General features: G+C 48.9%; 10 protein-coding genes across 10 annotated transcripts in view; 4 read left to right on the top strand and 6 right to left on the bottom strand.

Moving 5' to 3' along the window:
• Nucleotides 1–343, bottom strand: part of CNBD5240 (hypothetical protein) — a gene marked incomplete at both ends in the record, with an annotated part of 1942 nt that extends 1599 nt beyond the window's left edge. The window contains 3 exons of the mRNA XM_770702.1: nt 1–107; nt 155–242; nt 292–343. The exon at nt 1–107 is cut by the window's left edge and continues 207 nt beyond it. Of these exons, the coding sequence (XP_775795.1) occupies nt 1–107; nt 155–242; nt 292–343 (247 nt within the window). The remainder of the gene's footprint in view (nt 108–154; nt 243–291) is intronic.
• A 394-nt stretch (nt 344–737) lies between these two features.
• Nucleotides 738–2170, top strand: CNBD5230 (hypothetical protein; the record flags this gene model as incomplete). The annotated part of the gene is made up of 5 exons (XM_770701.1): nt 738–756; nt 802–1210; nt 1263–1507; nt 1556–2048; nt 2101–2170. The coding sequence occupies 5 exons, from the start codon at nt 738–740 to the stop codon at nt 2168–2170; spliced, it is 1236 nt and encodes a 411-aa protein (XP_775794.1).
• Nucleotides 2171–2507: 337 nt separating this feature from the next.
• Nucleotides 2508–3326, bottom strand: CNBD5220 (hypothetical protein; the record flags this gene model as incomplete). The annotated part of the gene is made up of 4 exons (XM_770700.1): nt 2508–2643; nt 2709–2783; nt 2846–3119; nt 3191–3326. 4 exons carry the CDS (start codon nt 3324–3326, stop codon nt 2508–2510), a joined length of 621 nt encoding a protein of 206 aa, XP_775793.1.
• A 1149-nt stretch (nt 3327–4475) lies between these two features.
• CNBD5210 (hypothetical protein) lies at nt 4476–5648 on the bottom strand (the record flags this gene model as incomplete). The annotated part of the gene is made up of 1 exon (XM_770699.1): nt 4476–5648. The coding sequence occupies one exon, from the start codon at nt 5646–5648 to the stop codon at nt 4476–4478; it is 1173 nt and encodes a 390-aa protein (XP_775792.1).
• Nucleotides 5649–6081: 433 nt separating this feature from the next.
• On the bottom strand, nt 6082–7167 carry CNBD5200 (hypothetical protein; the record flags this gene model as incomplete). The annotated part of the gene is made up of 4 exons (XM_770698.1): nt 6082–6268; nt 6321–6589; nt 6637–7086; nt 7138–7167. 4 exons carry the CDS (start codon nt 7165–7167, stop codon nt 6082–6084), a joined length of 936 nt encoding a protein of 311 aa, XP_775791.1.
• Nucleotides 7168–7433: 266 nt separating this feature from the next.
• On the top strand, nt 7434–11372 carry CNBD5190 (hypothetical protein; the record flags this gene model as incomplete). The annotated part of the gene is made up of 12 exons (XM_770697.1): nt 7434–8045; nt 8098–8580; nt 8633–9284; nt 9336–10136; nt 10195–10387; nt 10440–10460; nt 10518–10533; nt 10590–10629; nt 10702–10925; nt 10983–11027; nt 11081–11215; nt 11274–11372. 12 exons carry the CDS (start codon nt 7434–7436, stop codon nt 11370–11372), a joined length of 3321 nt encoding a protein of 1106 aa, XP_775790.1.
• Nucleotides 11373–11569: 197 nt separating this feature from the next.
• On the bottom strand, nt 11570–12822 carry CNBD5180 (hypothetical protein; the record flags this gene model as incomplete). The annotated part of the gene is made up of 7 exons (XM_770696.1): nt 11570–11691; nt 11744–11806; nt 11863–11974; nt 12032–12055; nt 12122–12287; nt 12340–12537; nt 12590–12822. 7 exons carry the CDS (start codon nt 12820–12822, stop codon nt 11570–11572), a joined length of 918 nt encoding a protein of 305 aa, XP_775789.1.
• A 698-nt stretch (nt 12823–13520) lies between these two features.
• On the top strand, nt 13521–14002 carry CNBD5170 (hypothetical protein; the record flags this gene model as incomplete). The annotated part of the gene is made up of 3 exons (XM_770695.1): nt 13521–13689; nt 13748–13826; nt 13879–14002. The coding sequence occupies 3 exons, from the start codon at nt 13521–13523 to the stop codon at nt 14000–14002; spliced, it is 372 nt and encodes a 123-aa protein (XP_775788.1).
• A 39-nt stretch (nt 14003–14041) lies between these two features.
• On the bottom strand, nt 14042–15604 carry CNBD5160 (hypothetical protein; the record flags this gene model as incomplete). The annotated part of the gene is made up of 7 exons (XM_770694.1): nt 14042–14253; nt 14303–14402; nt 14453–14676; nt 14731–15107; nt 15161–15281; nt 15341–15433; nt 15484–15604. 7 exons carry the CDS (start codon nt 15602–15604, stop codon nt 14042–14044), a joined length of 1248 nt encoding a protein of 415 aa, XP_775787.1.
• Nucleotides 15605–15845: 241 nt separating this feature from the next.
• On the top strand, nt 15846–16794 carry CNBD5150 (hypothetical protein; the record flags this gene model as incomplete). Its single annotated transcript, XM_770693.1, has 5 exons — nt 15846–15914; nt 15979–16055; nt 16115–16412; nt 16472–16630; nt 16687–16794. The coding sequence occupies 5 exons, from the start codon at nt 15846–15848 to the stop codon at nt 16792–16794; spliced, it is 711 nt and encodes a 236-aa protein (XP_775786.1).
• Between the last annotated feature and the right edge of the window lie 706 nt (nt 16795–17500).

The following is a 17500-nucleotide window of genomic DNA, read 5'->3' as shown; positions in this document are numbered from 1 at the left end:
AGCCGCAGTTCTTGACGAGGTAATCGAGGACATTGAGCGCCAAGAGCGCTTCGTTGGGATTTCGAGAATTGATATGTGGGAGAAGCGCAGTGGTCGCTTCGCGGGCACTTGTGGAGGGTTAGTCAAGGGACGTGGAAGAGGCGATGAGACTTGCCTGTTGGCCTTTTTACGGTTAATCAGCTCTGCGAGCTCGATGTTGGCGATATCGTTGGGAACAGGGAGAGTGGGGTCGCATGTCTGCTCTGTAGGGGCGTGAGGGGGTTGTCCTGATCTGTGTGCGTTCCTACTCACCGACAAGGGCCTGGACTGGGGAGAGGGCCGACCAGGGGCGGGCTGGGATCATTGTGGGAGGCGGGGAGAGGAAGTGGGATATGAGGGGGAGTAGGCTTGTATGGGCTGTAGTGTCTGCTATGGTGGTGATTAGCGCGTGGCTTGGGGCGTTAGTGGTGGGAGGGATACTTTTGTTTCTAGTGTGGTTCTACAAATTAAATTATATAGACTCGCTGAGCTTGAATCCCACGGCGCCGAGACTGCTTCCACGCACGGACCACCCACGCCCAACAACAACGGATCGTCACAACCCGCGCGGCCGAACACAAGATCTGCTTACATAATATTCGCCAGTCCACGGAACCAAAATCTGCCACTTTGCGGGGTGTGCCTCTGCCCAACCACAAGGCAGCGATTTAACTGTCCTCTTCAGCACTCGTCTTTGCCCTCACACTCACCCATCCGCCATGTCCATCCTCCGTGTCGGTACGTTGCACCTGCGCTCGGTCTGCAAAGCTCACACTACAATAGCTCCCGCGCTCAGGGCAAAGGCCGTCCCCAGGGCTGTTCCCCTCGTCTCAAAGCGCAACGCCAACGACCTCTCAATCACCTCCCCTCCCAATCCCTCTGCCTCCGTTCGCCCAGCTATCAGATACGGGCCTCCTACCGGTGGCCGGTCTTCAGACTCTGGACGCACCGTCACCGTCTTCGGTTCTACCGGTTTCCTCGCCAGGTATCTCATTCAAAAACTTGCCAGGCAGGGAACTCAGGTCATTGTGCCTTACCGTGATGAGGATGAAAAACGTCGCTTGAGGCCATGTGGTGATTTGGGACAGATTGTTCCTCTTGAATGGGATGCCAGGATTCCTGAGCAAACAGCAGAATGTGTCAAGCATGCTGATGTTGTGTACAACTTGGTCGGAAGGGATTACGAGACTAGGTGAGTATCAACAACGGTCCATGACTCTGCAGTACAACTGATCTGTATGTAGGAACTACTCTTATGACGACGTCAACGTCAAGGTTGCTCAGTCCATTGCCGAGATTTCTGCCGACATGAACATCCCTCGTCTCATCCACGTCTCCCACATCAACGCCAACCCCGAGTCTCCCTCCGAATTTTACCGCACCAAGTACGCTGGTGAGCGAGCCGTCCGAGATGCCTTCCCCGAGGCCACCATTGTCAGGCCATCTCAATTATTTGGGCACGAAGACTGGTTGCTCAACGCCATTGCCCGTAAGTATGCCATCAAATTACCATTTGAATACAGCTAACATTACCTAGGATACCCTATTCTCTGCAAGCTGAACAATGGCAACACGAAGCTTTTCCCTGTCCACGTTGTCGACGTTGCCCAGGCCCTTAACCTCATGTTTGATGCCCCCGTCACTTCCACTGCCTCGACCTTTGTCCTTCCCGGTCCCGAGCTCTACAACTATGCCGAGCTCGAAAGGCTTGTTTCTGCCCTCACCCTCCGACCCATCTCCTCCGCCCCTAGCCTCCCCAAGCCTGTCGCCAAATTCCTTGCCAACCTCGTTAACCGTGGTCTTTGGTGGCCTACCATCTCTCCAGATGAGGTTGAAAGGATGTTCATTGACGATGCCGGTGCGGAAGCATTCCAGGTTCACTCTCCTGGTCCCGATGGATGGAACGCTCCTCCCAGGCCGCAGATTGTCGGTGTTAACGGTGAGCCCGTCAAGAGCTGGGCCGATTTGGATATGCAGCCCGACACCATAGCCGAGCACGCTATCAAGCCTCTGCGACGTTACCGATCAACGTAAGTCACGAAATGCTGTGCTATCAAACAGCGATGCTGACTATTTCTCTAGTGTTAACTACGACCTTCCCGTGGAGACCCACATTATCAAGGCTCCCAAGCAGTACCATGTCCTTCCTTAGATCTTTTGATGGACATGTATAGGATTTTAGGTTGCGCAGATCGTCAAAAGACATCCATCTGAGCGGCAACATCGCCTCCGAAGAATAAATTTTATGAGAGCCGGTTATAGGATAGTAATCTGCTTCAGGTATAATTATAATGAGTGAGAAGTGATTTGCCTCGCTGACTTCAGGTCATTACATCACATTACTACACCAGCTCTTGAATTCTCGTCTCCAAAAGACGCGCAATATTATCAAATATTAACAATCTTGTCCAAATATTATTAAGGTTTTCCAAATATTATCGGGAATTCAAATACGATCGTCTATCAACATTTGGCACAGATGTTTACTCTTAACAGCAGCGCCCCTGAGCAGCATAATCAAATCCTCCGCCACAAGTATCCCTGCCGAACAGCATGTAGCCGACAGTCTGGCCCAAGAAGATAAATATCAAGACGATTACATTGAAGTACATCCCGAGCAGCATACTGAATTGCCAAGGTCAGCGAGGCGGAAACGAGTTTGGAAAGCGGAAAGGGCGGGGTAGACGTACACAAAGAAAGCCGCGGTGAACTGACTGCCGTAAATGAAACCACGAAGGATTTGGTGAGGCCAAGACGGAACATATCTAAACTCTCTCGTCAGATTATTGTCTTCAAATTGTTCGTCTCTGAGACAGAATTCACTTACCGCGCGGCGGCGGTTCTGACGTTCAGAAGACCACCTTGCCCACCATCCTTCCCATACTCAGCTACGCTAGACACTTCCCCACCACAAGAGGTTGCCCCCGCCCTTTTCACAAGCCATCGATCAAATTCCCTGCCCAACCTCCTGATCAATTCAATCAAGACACAGAGGAAAAAGATACCGATGATGCTACCGGCGAACATTCCCTTGGAGCGAATGTGCCAGTTCGGAGAGAGGAAACATGCGTCAATGGTGTTGAAGTTGAGCAACATCGAGACTATGGAAATGAAAGGACATGATCAGTATGGGGTAGACGAGGACAATCAGGCTTGAAGGGGAGGTGCTTACTTCGGCATGCGGGAGCGGAGTCTGCGCCGTGGCCGGACCCCATGTGGCTGTGGCTGTGGCCGTGGCCAGAGTCCATGCCCATGCCGCCCATGCCGCTCATGCCGCCCATGCTCATGTTCATGCCCCCCATGTCCATGATTGGTGAAGTCGTTGTCGTAGAGGTCGATAGTAATTCTTCAGATAATGTAATTGGCAAATCAGAGTTATGACTGATCAGAGAAAATACAAACGTTGGATAATTTTCTGGTTGCAAGCAAGTGTGCATCCTTGCCATCCATCCACACCTACTTATATACCTTTTTTTCCTTCCCGAGGGCTATGCAGAACCCAAATACAGAAGCAGATCTGATCCAAGAAAAAACTCAAAAGCTTGATGAAAGCAGCGTAACGGTGAGATTCTGAGCCAATCTCAATAAATGCCGCCCTTGACGTCTAATGGAAAGGTTATTAGGTTCTCGTTGAACGACATGAGCCCTTTTATGGTTAATGGCGCATGTCGCGTCAAAAACATTACAAGGGGTTATTTCATACTTCATGAGGTTGTAACCTCTGTAGAAACAGCAATATAATAACTGTCCGCTCATTGTCTTGAAAGATTAATAAAAATTCTTGCCTACGGGAATAATATACCAGCAGCACCCTAGCAGCAGAAGAGACAGCAACGAACAAACAAAGGGTGAAGAAAGAAGGGAGAAAAGACTGCAGGAGCATTGATGAGCCATTTCGCCTTCGTAAAGCCTGTGCCTAATCAGAGAACTGTCCTTTTTCCTGCGTGAAGAATAAATGTCTTGGCTTCAAATTCCACTGGGAGACAGATGGGAGAAACCTTTGACGGAGATGACTTTTTTGAGTTAGTTCACCTCTTAAATGGACGGCGTTCCTTCCTGCATTATGTAAGAAAATGGTGTATCACCCCGTTAATCATGAAAGGAATACATCTTCTGATCACGAGGGCAGGCTCGGCTCATCAACAAGCAGACAATGCTGAAAAGCTACCTCAACGCCTTTTCTCACGATTGCTCACATTTTTTAAAAAGACAAACGCAGATTTCTAACATTACTATTTGGCTGAACATGATTAGAAAAGAAAATACAAGACAGGAAAGATGAAGGAAAGAAGGTACAGTCGGCGATACAAGGGACAACTAGGGAAGCACAACAAGAGATGAAAAATGAAGAGCACAAGGATGATGCTGTGTGTACCAATCTATAGCCTCTGGGTATCTGATGAGATTACATAGTTTGGGTGTCATCAAGGCTTTAGACTCACGAACGGCCGATACAATCATGCCTCATAATCCTTCAATCTATTAGGCAAAGTGACCTCTCTGCGGGATCTCTCCCTCAGACCACCTTCCAACCCCACACTCGCCGACCGAATAGTCCCGTATGATGCTACGTTCTTCATACTTGTCGGCTCCCCAGTCCCCGCATCCAAAGCAGTCGATGAAGACCTTCCTCCCCTCGTCCTGGGCGGTTGAAGAACCCCAGCGGGAAGGGGCACACTCTTAGGCGGCCTCGCTATTTCCGGTAAGGGCATCGAGTTTGTCCCACTAGGAGAATGGGTGAACGCTCTTCTGGACTCTCGGTCGCCCAAAGCCTCGATGACGGATGTCGCTGAGCTGCGTCTGTTGTAAGGTTGTTTCGCCGCGGGTTGAACATCAGTGTTTCGGTGTCCATTGGCGCCTATGACAGCTCGAAGAGGGGAGGCGGCGTGGACGCCGTTGCCGGTCTGGCTAAGAGCGTTGAAGCTGCGAGTGCGCTTGAGAGGAGCACGGGATAGAGGAGGCGACAGTTTACTAATACTATCGGACCCTTTGTCTTTACTCTTTTCCGGCTGATCGGCTGCTGGCGCATCCTCTTGAACCGAAGGAGTCGGAGTCTGCTCAATTATAATCGGAATCTCCTCCTCGTCTTCTACAGCCTCTCCTTTGAGTTCCCTGACTAGCCGCTTAGCTCTAGCTTCCTTCTCCTTTTTCTCCTTCAACTCCCTTCTATTTAATTTCTTCGGTTTCTCACTTCTGGCGACTTCCAAATCAGAGGGGTTAAACGACCGTGTATTACCCCAGTCGGACTCGGGAGAATAAGGATGCCCGGTAAGTGCGTGGACGTCTGCATGTGACTCGTCCGATGTGACATATGCAAGGCAGCGGTTGATGATCGGGCGATAGAGTGGAGTAACCGTGACGTACTGTTCAGAAGCAAGAGGAGCTACATGAACGCTGGCTTTGCGTCGTTTTGTGGGTCTTGCAAAAGATCTCTTTGCATTTGGGACGTTGTCATCACCAATGATTGTATGGGAGGTGACGGGTGAAGTGTCGGAAGACGAGTCGTAAGTGAATGAGAATGGCTTGATACTAGTTAACTCGCGGTGGCCGTCCTTGTGAGTTTGGCGTTTCCTCGGAGCAGCAGAGGGTGCAGGAATAGGGAATTGGAAAGTGATGGGGACAGGGGGCATAATGAGAATTGTGATCGTTCAAAGAGCGATTAGTGAAGGCATAACATTTATTGACATTTCCAGTTCGGTGAATTCAAACCCTGTAGGAGGAGCGAACGAATCCACCGTACCGACCAACCGAACGAAATCGACAGAGATTGCGATAGGCGACTTTATCATGACCTCATCGTCATTCAATCAGCGGCCGTGTCCGATCACTTTCATTATTATTATTATTTAATTTATTTACCCGCCTTTTTACGTAAAGCACCGATCCAGACAGCCATAGCTCATACGGTCCATTTCAGTGGTGGCAATGAGCAGAGTCAAGACCCAAGTCTATCCATACTGTCCGATGGAAACATCGAATCATTACCTCTGATGACTACAGGTGCCCAAAAATAGTTCACATCCATATGAGACGACGACACGATGGCCTTTTTCTGCTGTTTAATTATCTCGCCCAACCTCGGGCTCCTCCATTTCCCATTCTCGCAGCCAAAGCATTGACAGGTCGACCCCTTCCACCCCTTCCTTCCCTTCCACGAGGTGCGTTAAAAGATGAAGGCTCTGGTTCGTCAGCAACAGTAATAATTGCTGCGTTCGGATCGGTTGCAAGCACCATGTCAGAGTAGAGTTTACTGCGGGCTAGCGTCAGATTCTGAGGAGCATAAACAAAGTAGTTGAGCTTACCTAGACTTGGCACTGCTCAAAAGCTCCTGGCCTGCAACATTGTCCATGTTCGCGCCAACCTTCACTGCTGAGCCTCCGCCTAGTCGGTTCTTGAGGTTGTTAACGATGGATACTTTAAGAGTGTTGCCATCGGCCACAACTCCATTGTATTGTTTGATGAGCTCTTCGGCATCGTTTCTGTTCTCAAGCTCGAGATCAATGGACACGGTAGGAGAATTGATGGGGTTTGATTGGGTAGCGTTAAGGATGGGAAGAGGAGCAAAGGCAGACTACGCTTCATTAGCAATGCGACAATATATCAAGAACCATTACACACAATAACATCTTCAGCAGTGGTGCCCGGAGCAAGGTTCTCCACTCGCACCCAGACTGTGGTCTTTGCAGCACCCATTATTGACACCTGGGACTTGCGGGGTTGCTGAGGTCGCGTTGATCTTCTTGCTCCAACACCCAAAGCGTCATTCAGCAATTCTCGGCTCTTTTGGTCCACTCCAACGCCCCTGACAGGCCCTCCTCTGGTTCTTCCTGTGGATGCCTGACCAGCAGCAGGTCCCCCAGCGGGGAGAAGTTCAACGCCCGCGTTGGAACCTCTACCGGCAGCCCTGCCGGAACTTGGAGAAGATGAAGAATCCGGGAAGAGTTCCTTCTTCCCGCCTGTGAGCCTGGAAGCGAGAGACTGTCCTGGAGAAGGGGCTATGCGGTCGAGAAGGGTGCTTTGGGCTGTTTGATGGAGATCATGTTTCCACTGGCCGTCGACCTCGGGACGCTGGAAAAGGTGAGCACTAAAGCACGAGTAAAAGATGAGTGCCGGACATACGGAGTAGGGTTTGGCGTCTCTTCGGCTCATTGCCAATGGTTTTGGATACGTGATTAACGGATGCGCGAAATGGAAGTGGACTGAAGGAGATCGAACGAATGATTATCAGAGGCAGAGTAGGAGGAAAGAAGGGAAGCTGTTGAGCTCGACGGCCTAATTGGCGTGCCTGGTATTTGTAATGCAAGTTGGTAATTGATTAGAACACAGTTGTAATCGTGCCAGAATCCTCCACCCGCGTGTCTCCATCAACAATAATAAGAACGGACGCATCAGCGGTACTTCTCTCCCAGCCCGCCATGGCCCCCAGCGTACCGCCGCCACAGCGCCACCATTCGGGCGACGCGCACCCCCTCGCCACCCCGACCCGCCACTCCGCACACCGCCCGCATGCAGCCACAATCTCCACGTCCCGCCCCGCAAACGCCCTCCTAGACACACCCCGCTCCTCCCGGCCCCCCCTGAATCGCAAGCCATCAGCCACAGCCAAGCCATGGGACCATCTCGAATCCCTAGCAAAGGACGAACTCTCCATAGTCGACACCAGGTTCGACCTCATGTCCGACGACGAACTGTATGAATACCTGCAACATGTACCGGTTGCTCCTGAAGATCCAACGCCTCACGTAGAACTCTCGGCTCCTGTTTTCCCTGCGAATGAACGGACAAGTTCACCTGCAGGTCCATTATACACGGCCCAACTACCTCCGTCAGGCGATAAATCTCCTCTCTTTCCACCTTCGCCACCTTCACTGCAGAATAATGCACAGATCACCGACCATCCGCTGCGAGTGCTTAGCAGAGCAGTTAGAGAGTTGAGAGAGGTTATTGAGAGGTTGGAAGACGAGAATGCGAGGTTACGTATGAATCAGGTAGAGAGAAAGCCTGCATCTGGCAGAGCGACAGATCAAGTGCGTGAGCAGCTCCTACGTGCCAAGCAAGCCTGTAACTGATTGTCAACAGATATCAATTCACGATGATTTAAATGAGGCTATATCCACGTCTCTCACATCTACACCATCCTTGCGTGAGATACCCTCAAGGACATCGGCACTGAACATTCCGCAATCTGAACTACCTTCTTTATCGCCAACAACCTCCCGTTTCCCCGCAGGATTCTCTCCATCTTCCTCCAATTCAATACCTTTTACGTCAACTCCAGTTGATCTGCCTCAACCTGATGCTGACGCAGCAAGTATAAATGAAAATCATGATAGGAAATCTTCCCGGCAATCTTGGACATCTGGTCTCTGGGTTTGGGGTAATAAGAAAAACTCTGTGACGAAAAGGAGCAGTATGGGGTCTGTAGCGTCTGTCAATCAGCCTGTACCTCCCAGTCCCAACGCTATACCTAGATCAACACCAGAGCATGAAGACGAAGATGAGGCTTGGAGGAAAGGTGACGGTGGAAGCAGTCCTTCATACAGAGCAATCTTCCTCGCAACAGTGAGTGTGTCAGCGAGCAGTGCTGTACATGATATTGATTGTATGAGAACAGCGCATACTTACTCCGGACCCTTCTTCCATCCTTGTACCGACAGAAACGCCGCCAAAACCTCTTATTGCCCAACTTGCACATTCCCTAGTCAGCAACGCGCGAGATGAAGGAATTGTAGCCAAGGAAGCTGTGAATCGCCGCCGATCAAGGGACCTTTCACGAAGTCGGGCCATCTCTCTTGGAGGCCAAGAACGTTCTCAAACCGATGAGGCTAGGAATAAGGATAGTAAAGGCTACGGTGATTCTGCTTTGACCGCTACGGCTTTACTGGGAAGATCATTGCTGTCATCCGTGACTGGTGCTACCATAAGAGGTTCCAGGAGCGGCGCAAGTGTCGTTAACGAAGAGACCCGACCTTCTGTTTTGAGTAGAGGGTCGTCAGGGCATGGGTTTCCTGTGGCAGCAGCCCCGTCCTCACCAGCGATAAGTCACTCTGCAGCAGTGGGAAGCCCTCTTTCCGAGGCAGCTCCGCTACCTTCTGTAGAGCTTTCTTCGATAGTACCAGACGAGAGTAGGCCGCCGACAGTTTTGCTATCTCGCGAAAACCTTGGGTCGTTCTTCCAGTCAAATAGAGTCAATAGAGCCAAGATGGTGACCGCCAGTCGATTCGAGTCGGATAAGCCACCACTGACTGATCGATATGGCTTTATTTGTGGGTCGCAGGATACGAACGGCACGGGACATAAGCTGACTGTTGCAATAGATGACATTCAACATGCTAAAATGCTTAAAGATGCGTCAGTGGCGGGAACCCCTGCTCCGATGTCTTTGAACGGCACATTGTTCAAAAATGACGACCCAGAAGAGGAAGGGTGGATTGCAAAGCATCGTCGAGGATCTCACGGAAGTCAAAAGTCGGATTCCAAAAGCATTAAAAATACTGGCGATGTGAGAGAAAATAGTCAGCTAGCATCTCCACGCCCTTCAATCGATTCAACGTCATCAAGTACACAAGCCCCGTCTCGATCAAGCGACACGCCCGAAAGTGTTGCTTCTCCGAAAACACGTTCAAGGTCATCTTCTCACGCAGATCAGCATAGACATCGGTCTAGTACCCTCCTCAGCCTCAATCCGTCACCTGCTCGACCAGTTACAGGCAAGGACCACTTGACAGTTTCCGCTCGCGGTTCATCTAGTCTTCATTCGGGCGTCTCACCTTCCATTACTTCAACCACAGCGCCTCAACCCATCTCTGCCAGCTTATCCAAACCCATCCCACCAATCGAAACATCCACTAATGTCAGTCGCGTGACCATCTCCAGCCTACTCGACCAACTGACCGATCTCCATGACCGACAACAAAAAGAGCGTGTAGCGGAGTGGGATGTGTTCATCAAGAAAAGAGCAAAGAGTAGAGCGGCGGATAAAGGTCATGGTTGGACAGCTGGACTGATAGGTGTGAGTCAGATGGGGTTGAGCGGGAAGGGACAGGAAGATTGGAAGACGTTTTCGAGGTTGACGAGAAGAGGTATACCCTTGAAATACAGAGGGGACATTTGGGCAGGTGAGTCCATCAGCATGAGCAGTTATCCTCCGTCCTCAATCTGACTTATAATTTGAAGAATGCTCTGGCGCCAAAGATCTCATGGTACCCGGGGAGTACGCCGAAATTCTCATCGTACATAAAGACGATATAAGCCCAGTTATGGCTGACATTGAGAAAGATGTCTCAAGGACGTTTCCTGGGAACGTGTTCTTTGGCGGTGATGGTCCAGGGGTGGAAAAACTGAGGAGAGTTCTTGTGGCTTATTCATGGTGAGTTGAGAAGCGTTCAGTCTGCGGCAAGTTGCTGATTCGCGGTTCATAGGTACAACCCTGGTGTCGGATAGTGAGTAAAGCGATGTTTCTTTTGGACAAAAAACTGATCATGCTTGCCTGGCCGCAGTTGTCAAGGGATGAATGTAAGATTTGCCTATTCATTTGATCTGTTAATGACATGGCTGACGTTCAACTTTAGATGGTCGCCGCCACCCTGTTGCTAACACACAGCGATGAAGGTAAATCACTCCCCGGTGCATCCCATTTCTTCACGGTGACGCTGATTGAGTTTTTTCCCTTGTCTTTTTTAGAACAAGCCTTCTGGATCCTGATCTGCATCATCGATCGCCTTCTTCCCCCAAACTACTTTTCCCCATCCCTCGTTGGTTCTCGTGCCGACCAGCTCGTTCTTTCCCAAATTGTTGCGCAGATATTACCCAAGCTTCACGCTCATTTCGTGGCGCTTGGTGTTGATCTGGCTAGCATCACGTTCGGCTGGTTCCTCAGTCTTTTTACGGACTGTCTTCCCGTCGAGGTAAGTCGAGACATGCTACTTTATGAGTATGAAGGCTGATGATGGTCGTCCGTCAAGACTCTATTCCGAGTTTGGGACTTGTTCTTTGTCGAAGGGCATGATGTGAGATCGTCGCCTTCATCCTTCAGTGGTATATGGCTGACGTGTCCTGGCAGAGCATCTTCCGTGTCGCCGTTGCTATACTCAAAATTAACGAGATCGAGATCTGCAACTGTAAAACTGTTGGAGATCTTTTCACTTTCATCTCCGCAATGACTTCTAGACTTTGGGCGGCGGATAAGCTAGTCTCAGTGAGTTGTATTTTGTAAACCATTCATGAATTGCTGGCTGAATTATTTTTTCTCTCAGTTACAACATAATTTCAAACCAATCATTAGACACACGGACATTACAGCAAAATGTGAAAAGGCGAGCGAATTGCTCGAGAAGGAAGCAGAGGGCGCGTAAATGCTTTATTCATGTTCTATCTCTTATCCTTCTCACCTTTGTTGTTTGTGACATATGACTCGCATTATAGCTAAGCATCATTTGTTGTTAATATCATACATTCAATCATGAAATAAGATTCCTTCATTATTTATGTCGCTGCAATGATCGGGCGACCCGAGTTACCAAAATTTGCTAAACCGATCAATTACAATTATTTAGTAAGCGCTACCCCCGTTAACGTGGAAGCACTGAGCAGTGAAATAAGAAGAGTCGATGCTGGCGAGGAAAACGAAGGCCGTGGCGACCTCAATAGGCTGACCAGCGCGACCGATGGGAGCTGAATCCGGTTATCAGTAAATGCTACATAAGTTTTCAAAAAAAACACTTACTGCCAGGACCAAAGGCCTTGAGGGACTCTTCGCCCATGGTAGCAACAATTAGAGGAGTCCAAACTATGCCCTGTCAGCATAAAGTTCGATGCGCTCGCATATACACAAGTGCAACTCACTAGGTCCGGGGCAGACGCAGTTGACTCGGATACCCTTCTCGCCAACAATCTGGTTACTCAAAGCTCGGCTGAAACCAACAATAGCGCCCTTAGTGGCAGTGTAGTCGAGGAGCTGTGGAAGACAATGTCAGTCATCTGTTCAACTGCTCTAAACTTGACGGGAGCTCACCTTAGGGTGGCCAACGAAGGGATTCTGCAAGATGCCGAGCAGTTAAAAGTAAGCCACTGCACCCCGGTAAACTCAGATATCCAGACGTACAATGGAAGCGTTGTTAATAATGCTAGAACCCCAAGGCATAATAGGGATAAGGCTCTTAATAAGGTAGAACATGGAGTGGATGTTAACGTCGAAGACATGCCTCCATTGCTCTGAAGGCAGATCTTCGATGTTGGGGATCTCCTTTTGAGTACCGGCATTGTTGGCCCTATGAAAAATAATCAGCCCAGGTTAGGAGACGATGCTCCATACGGACTTACAAGACGTGAAGCTCGTTCCCACTCCATTTCTTAATCTTGTCAGCCAGTTCGAAGCAAGCCTTTTCTGTTTGGATTTCCACCGCAACAGCCTCAACCTTGGCCTTGGGGACCCTCTTCTTGATATCGTCGACGGTGTCCTTGGCATCAGCTTCCTCTTTGGGGTGGTAGGTAAAGAGCACATTGGCACCCTCAAGAGCACTTTGCAATCCCCTGTCAGCGAATGATATACAGGATTGCTCAAAATGCTCACTAGAGGATCGCAACCGCTCGACCAATACCAGAGTCACCACCGGTCACGACAGCGTTCTTGCCCTCAAGCTTGCCGGCGGGCTTGTACTTGGAGCCGTCGGCCATGACATCGTTGAAGGGGGTAGGATCAAGGGGTTTTTGCTTCCCTGGGAGATCCTTTTGTGCTTGCTCGGTGATGGAAGGGGGAAGGTATCCGGGTCGGTATTCCTTTGGGACGGAAGAAGGAGGAGCCATTTCAATAACTTTTTTTGCTTAGTGGTGTGTGTTGGAAAGAGGTAATTAACGCTGGCGAACCGCAAAGATGTGAACCTGCTGGTGACCTAAAGATAAGCGCTGCTTATATGTCTAAACTTGGGGCCATTGCCTTGGAAATCTCAAGTCGGGTAGGTAATGTCATAGAATGACGTCAAGTCAGAGGCCGCTATGATTGCTGGAGCTGTAGCCGCCGTGCTCATCATGCCCTGCCGATGATGATGCAGAACTGGACCACTATTTAGGAATTACAGTCTGGAACGTTGGAGTGAGTTGATAGCTATGGTCATCATACTTCGTTGTTGTATGATCGTTGTCGTTGTCGACATAAAGTTTCCGAGAAACTTGCTGATCGTCGTTAAAATAAAGCCTCTTACACCTTCATTCAAGCACCAGACCAACAGATATATTCCATTTTAGTATGACGACAGCGGGGATTCATAACCCGGCCTAGTCCGCCTCCACAATGCTGATCAAGAGTAGTGTACGTTACGTAACTAGGCCATGCTCATGTAAATAAGAGACGTGAACGAAAACGAGAGAACGCGCTCGAGGTGCCGACGGACAGAATTACGACAGAACGACGGAAGCCGGTGAATCTGCTCTTGAATCGACCTTTATTATCAAAACGGCCTTTTCACTGCATTAAACGCAACCGCATCCAGACGACTGGAGCTGCAATGAACTTTGTGTTGCTAGCCATATTTTTCTTCCCGCTGGCTTTTGCCCAATTCGGTCACTTCTTCCAGCAGGGTTTCCCTTTCGGTGGAGGCTTCCAGCAACAACAGCAACAACAGGAGCAGCAAGCTCCTGGGAGACAACACAAGGGGTGGACAGAGAGTGAAAGAGGTGGGTCTCGTTATATAATTTCTCGAGTTTTTGCTCGATCTCATTGTCGGTATCGTAGTGCACTGTCGAGCAGGATATGTCTGTCCAGCTTCTTTAGCTTGCGTCCCAACTCCCGCAGATTGCCCTTGTCCTTATCCGTAGGTCAGACAAACAGCACTCAAGAAGTAATTTCTGACTATCATCGCGCAGTGAGGATATCAAATGTGTTGTTCCTGATAATCGACCTCGAGATGAGGGCGAAGGACCACCTTTCTTTTGCGTGAGAGGTGACACTGGCTGCGCTCAGGTCTTGGAATTTTCAAAACCAATATGATGGATCATGTATGTATATGTTAATGCATGAGGTGCAGTTTTAGTACACAGGGAAATTGAGATCAACCTCGCGACCCCAAGCCTTCAACCCTCCTCTAACGTCTCTCACTCTGACATCTTCCTTGGCATCCAAAGCTTTGCGAAGAGAAGCGGCAGCAATCTGGGAATCATTTCCTCTACGGCAGATAAAAACGATATCTGGAGTCAATTGAATATCAGTTGGACCTGAAAGGATACTAGGTAATGGCATATCTGCGACAAGTCAGGCCCTTGTTGGTCATTCTGGTGGGATAGGACCTACTTATAGAACCTGGGACGGAACAAATTCCAAATTCGACTTCGGGTCTCGTATCAATCACTGTTACTTTGGACTTGTCAAATTGCAACAATTCATCAAGTTCCTTGTGGTATGCTAATCAGCCAAATTCAATCTTTCAAGGGCTGCACTCACCTGCACACTTATTCTATGACCACTCTGACCAGCTACTAATCCCGTCTCGTCGTTCGTTTCGGGTCCCCCAGCGCAGAAAGATTCATATCCGAATACGTCAAGATCATCCGTTATGGTGGCGTTGGGTCCACAAGTTATGCATTTCGCCGATGGGGGCTTTATGCGTATTGTCCGTATTAGAGGATTAGACCCTAGGTGATGGAGGTGAAGAAGAGGGTCTGGATCTGTAGAGATTGCAATTAATTTGTTATCTTGTCAAACGCTATAGCCGAACTCGCCTTCTTTCCCGACGATCAACTTGATAGCCTCGCCAGCCATGCCAACGCCGACCATACCGGTGACGACACCCCAAACTCCTTGCTCCTCACATGTTCCTACACTTCCCGGCAAAATGCTAGGCCATATACATCTGTAACAAGCTCTACGTTTTCCGGACTTGGTCTTGCCTCCATAGACAGCCCATTGGCCAGCCGATGAAATGGCAGCTCCTGAAACGAGGGGTACGTCTAATCTAACAGCAGCGTCGGAAAGTAGGTAACGTGTCAACGGCCGGTCAGTACAGTCAAGGATCATAGAGTAGGGTCGAAGAATATCTAATGCTGTAGCAGGTGTGATTGGAACAGGATGAGGGATGAGGTTGATTTTGTTATTGAGACTACATATGACCAGTGTCAGCATATAACAGATTGCAAACACCAATACACTGACGCTCGGAGTGCTTGACATGCTGATTCGGCTTTATTCATGCCTACTCGATCTGTTGTATGCAGTATTTGTCTATGAAGATTGCTCATACTAACAGTGTCGTGGTCGATGATACCGATCGTACCTTTCAGTTATGTCAATACCTGTTCTTTGTGATGGGATGTCCTATGAAGTGGAACTTACCAACACCAGCACCAGCAAGATACTGAAGCACAGGACATCCTAATCCACCGGCACCGACAACTGCAACTTTTGCGTTCTTGAGGTTCACTTGACCTATAAACAATGTCAGCTTATGCTTCTTTGGTCAAGCTTAACTCGCTTACCTGGAAGACCAAAGTCAGGCATGATCATTTGGCGCCCATATCGCTCATACTCGTCCGGATCTAATGGCAACCCTTCTACAGCGGTCCTCCTTGAGGACGAAGCTTCTTGGTTTACTTGCATGTCGGGACGTGACATATGATGAATCATTGACAAATGCTCATAACTTTCAACTTTCGGAACAAGCAGATAGGCACGAATTGTCAATCTCCGGAGACGTTGCAAACTCCGCTCCAGCAGCACATTAGTCGCGAACTGAACGAAGAACAAGGACAACAGCAACAACGAACGAACATCTTCGAATAGCCAACTCGTCTCCTTACATCCAAGTATAAAAAGGCTGTAGGCTCTAGTATTACCTAAAATGGCTACAACTTCTTCCTCCAAGCAAATGGAGGTCAACCCTCGAGGTATCCCAAGAGCACCTTTTGTTGTAGGTCATGATTTCAAAGTGGAGACTCGTATCTTAAATTCCTGGCTGACAAGTGCATTGATAGGACAATGTCGATGAGTATGTGGGCGGAAAGGATGCGGAAGTCCAAACTACTATCAAGAAGTTTGAGGAAACCACCGCGTATGTAGTTTTTGCAAGTTAGAATCGACGGTATTTCACTGACGGATTTGATCATAAAGAAAATACCGATACATGGAAATCTCCTTGCAACAACGCCGAAAAGCTCTTCTCGGCAAGATTCCCGACATTACGCAAACCCTTCAGGTAGTCAAGTACCTACACCAGCGCCGTCAGAAGACTCTCGGGCAACCTGTAGAAGAGGAAAAGCTCAGCGACGATGAAGATGACCTCGATGATCTCGATGATGAGGAGGCAAAAAAGGAGGAACAGCCTATGAAGACTCTTTTTGAGCTCAACGATACATTATATGCGGAAGCAGAGATTGTCGAAACTGGAGAAGTGGGGTTATGGCTCGGGGTACGTATATCATTGGAAGTTTACATGATCGTCACTGACTACCCACGTACATGACACAGGCCAACACAATGTTGATGTACCCTCTGGAAGAAGCAATCGATTTACTTTCAAGCAAGCTCGCAGCCGCTCAAAAATCCCAGGACGAAACTATAGAGGATCTTGAATGGCTAAGGGAACAGATCACTGTGATGGAAGTCAACTTCGCGAGGGTACACAACGTAAGCAGTCTCTTCTTTTTCTACTAGAAGGCGTTTACTCATCTTAGCACCTACAGTGGGATGTTAAGAGACGGAGAGAAAAGGGACAGATCGGTCAGCAATCCGGTCTTCTTCCTTCTCGCAAGGGCAATGACAAAGACGACTCTGAAGACGAACGGGACTAAGTATGTTATGATGGATCAATATAACTTGTGACTTTCTAGTGTTTCTGCTGCTGATAGTCCATTGGTACATGATCGACGCGACAGGCTGTGCTGAATTACTATGGGAAATCTACGGGCGATTATTGTACTAAATGCTGCTGTATAATATAAGTATAATCTCTTACGACACGATTACCATTCTCTACGGAGAATCAACATAGGTAAATTTACACGAAAATGCACTGAGCTCCTACTGCAGGTTTTTGGTTAACTCGGTCAATTGTTTTCGAATGTTTTATCGGTTATCAACCAGTTGGGACTTGATTTGCTGCTTTGTCGACCCAGTCTAATCGAAATCGTCACTGCTGATTGCTCTATCTCATAAGTTCAATCTCATAAGTAATGACTTCACCATCTTTGACAGCTCTTCGACATTCGCCATAGCGATCCCTTTCGCAATAATGTGTTCTGCGATAGTAATCTTTGCATCTCTAACGATTCTCGCCTTTGCTCCCGGTTTCCCCTTGTGCTTTCCCTTGTTGATCATCCTGTGGGGCGCTTTACCGACATCCGAAGGCTGATCCACGGGTTTGATCTGGGTAGCTGCTGGGTTAAGAGATGACGACGGCGGTTCTGTGAGACCAGAAGATACTGCTGTTAATGGTACAGGGTTCCGGTGAGTCACGGGTGCAGAAAAGGATATGTAATGGGACCTACTAAGTGGTGG

The sequence above is a fragment of the Cryptococcus neoformans genome, chromosome 4 (assembly GCF_000149385.1).
Source record: "Cryptococcus neoformans var. neoformans B-3501A chromosome 4, whole genome shotgun sequence".
Classification (NCBI taxonomy): Eukaryota; Fungi; Basidiomycota; class Tremellomycetes; order Tremellales; family Cryptococcaceae; genus Cryptococcus; species Cryptococcus deneoformans.
The sequence above is the reverse complement of the archived record's forward strand: the minus strand, read 5'-3'. Positions and strand labels throughout refer to the sequence as shown.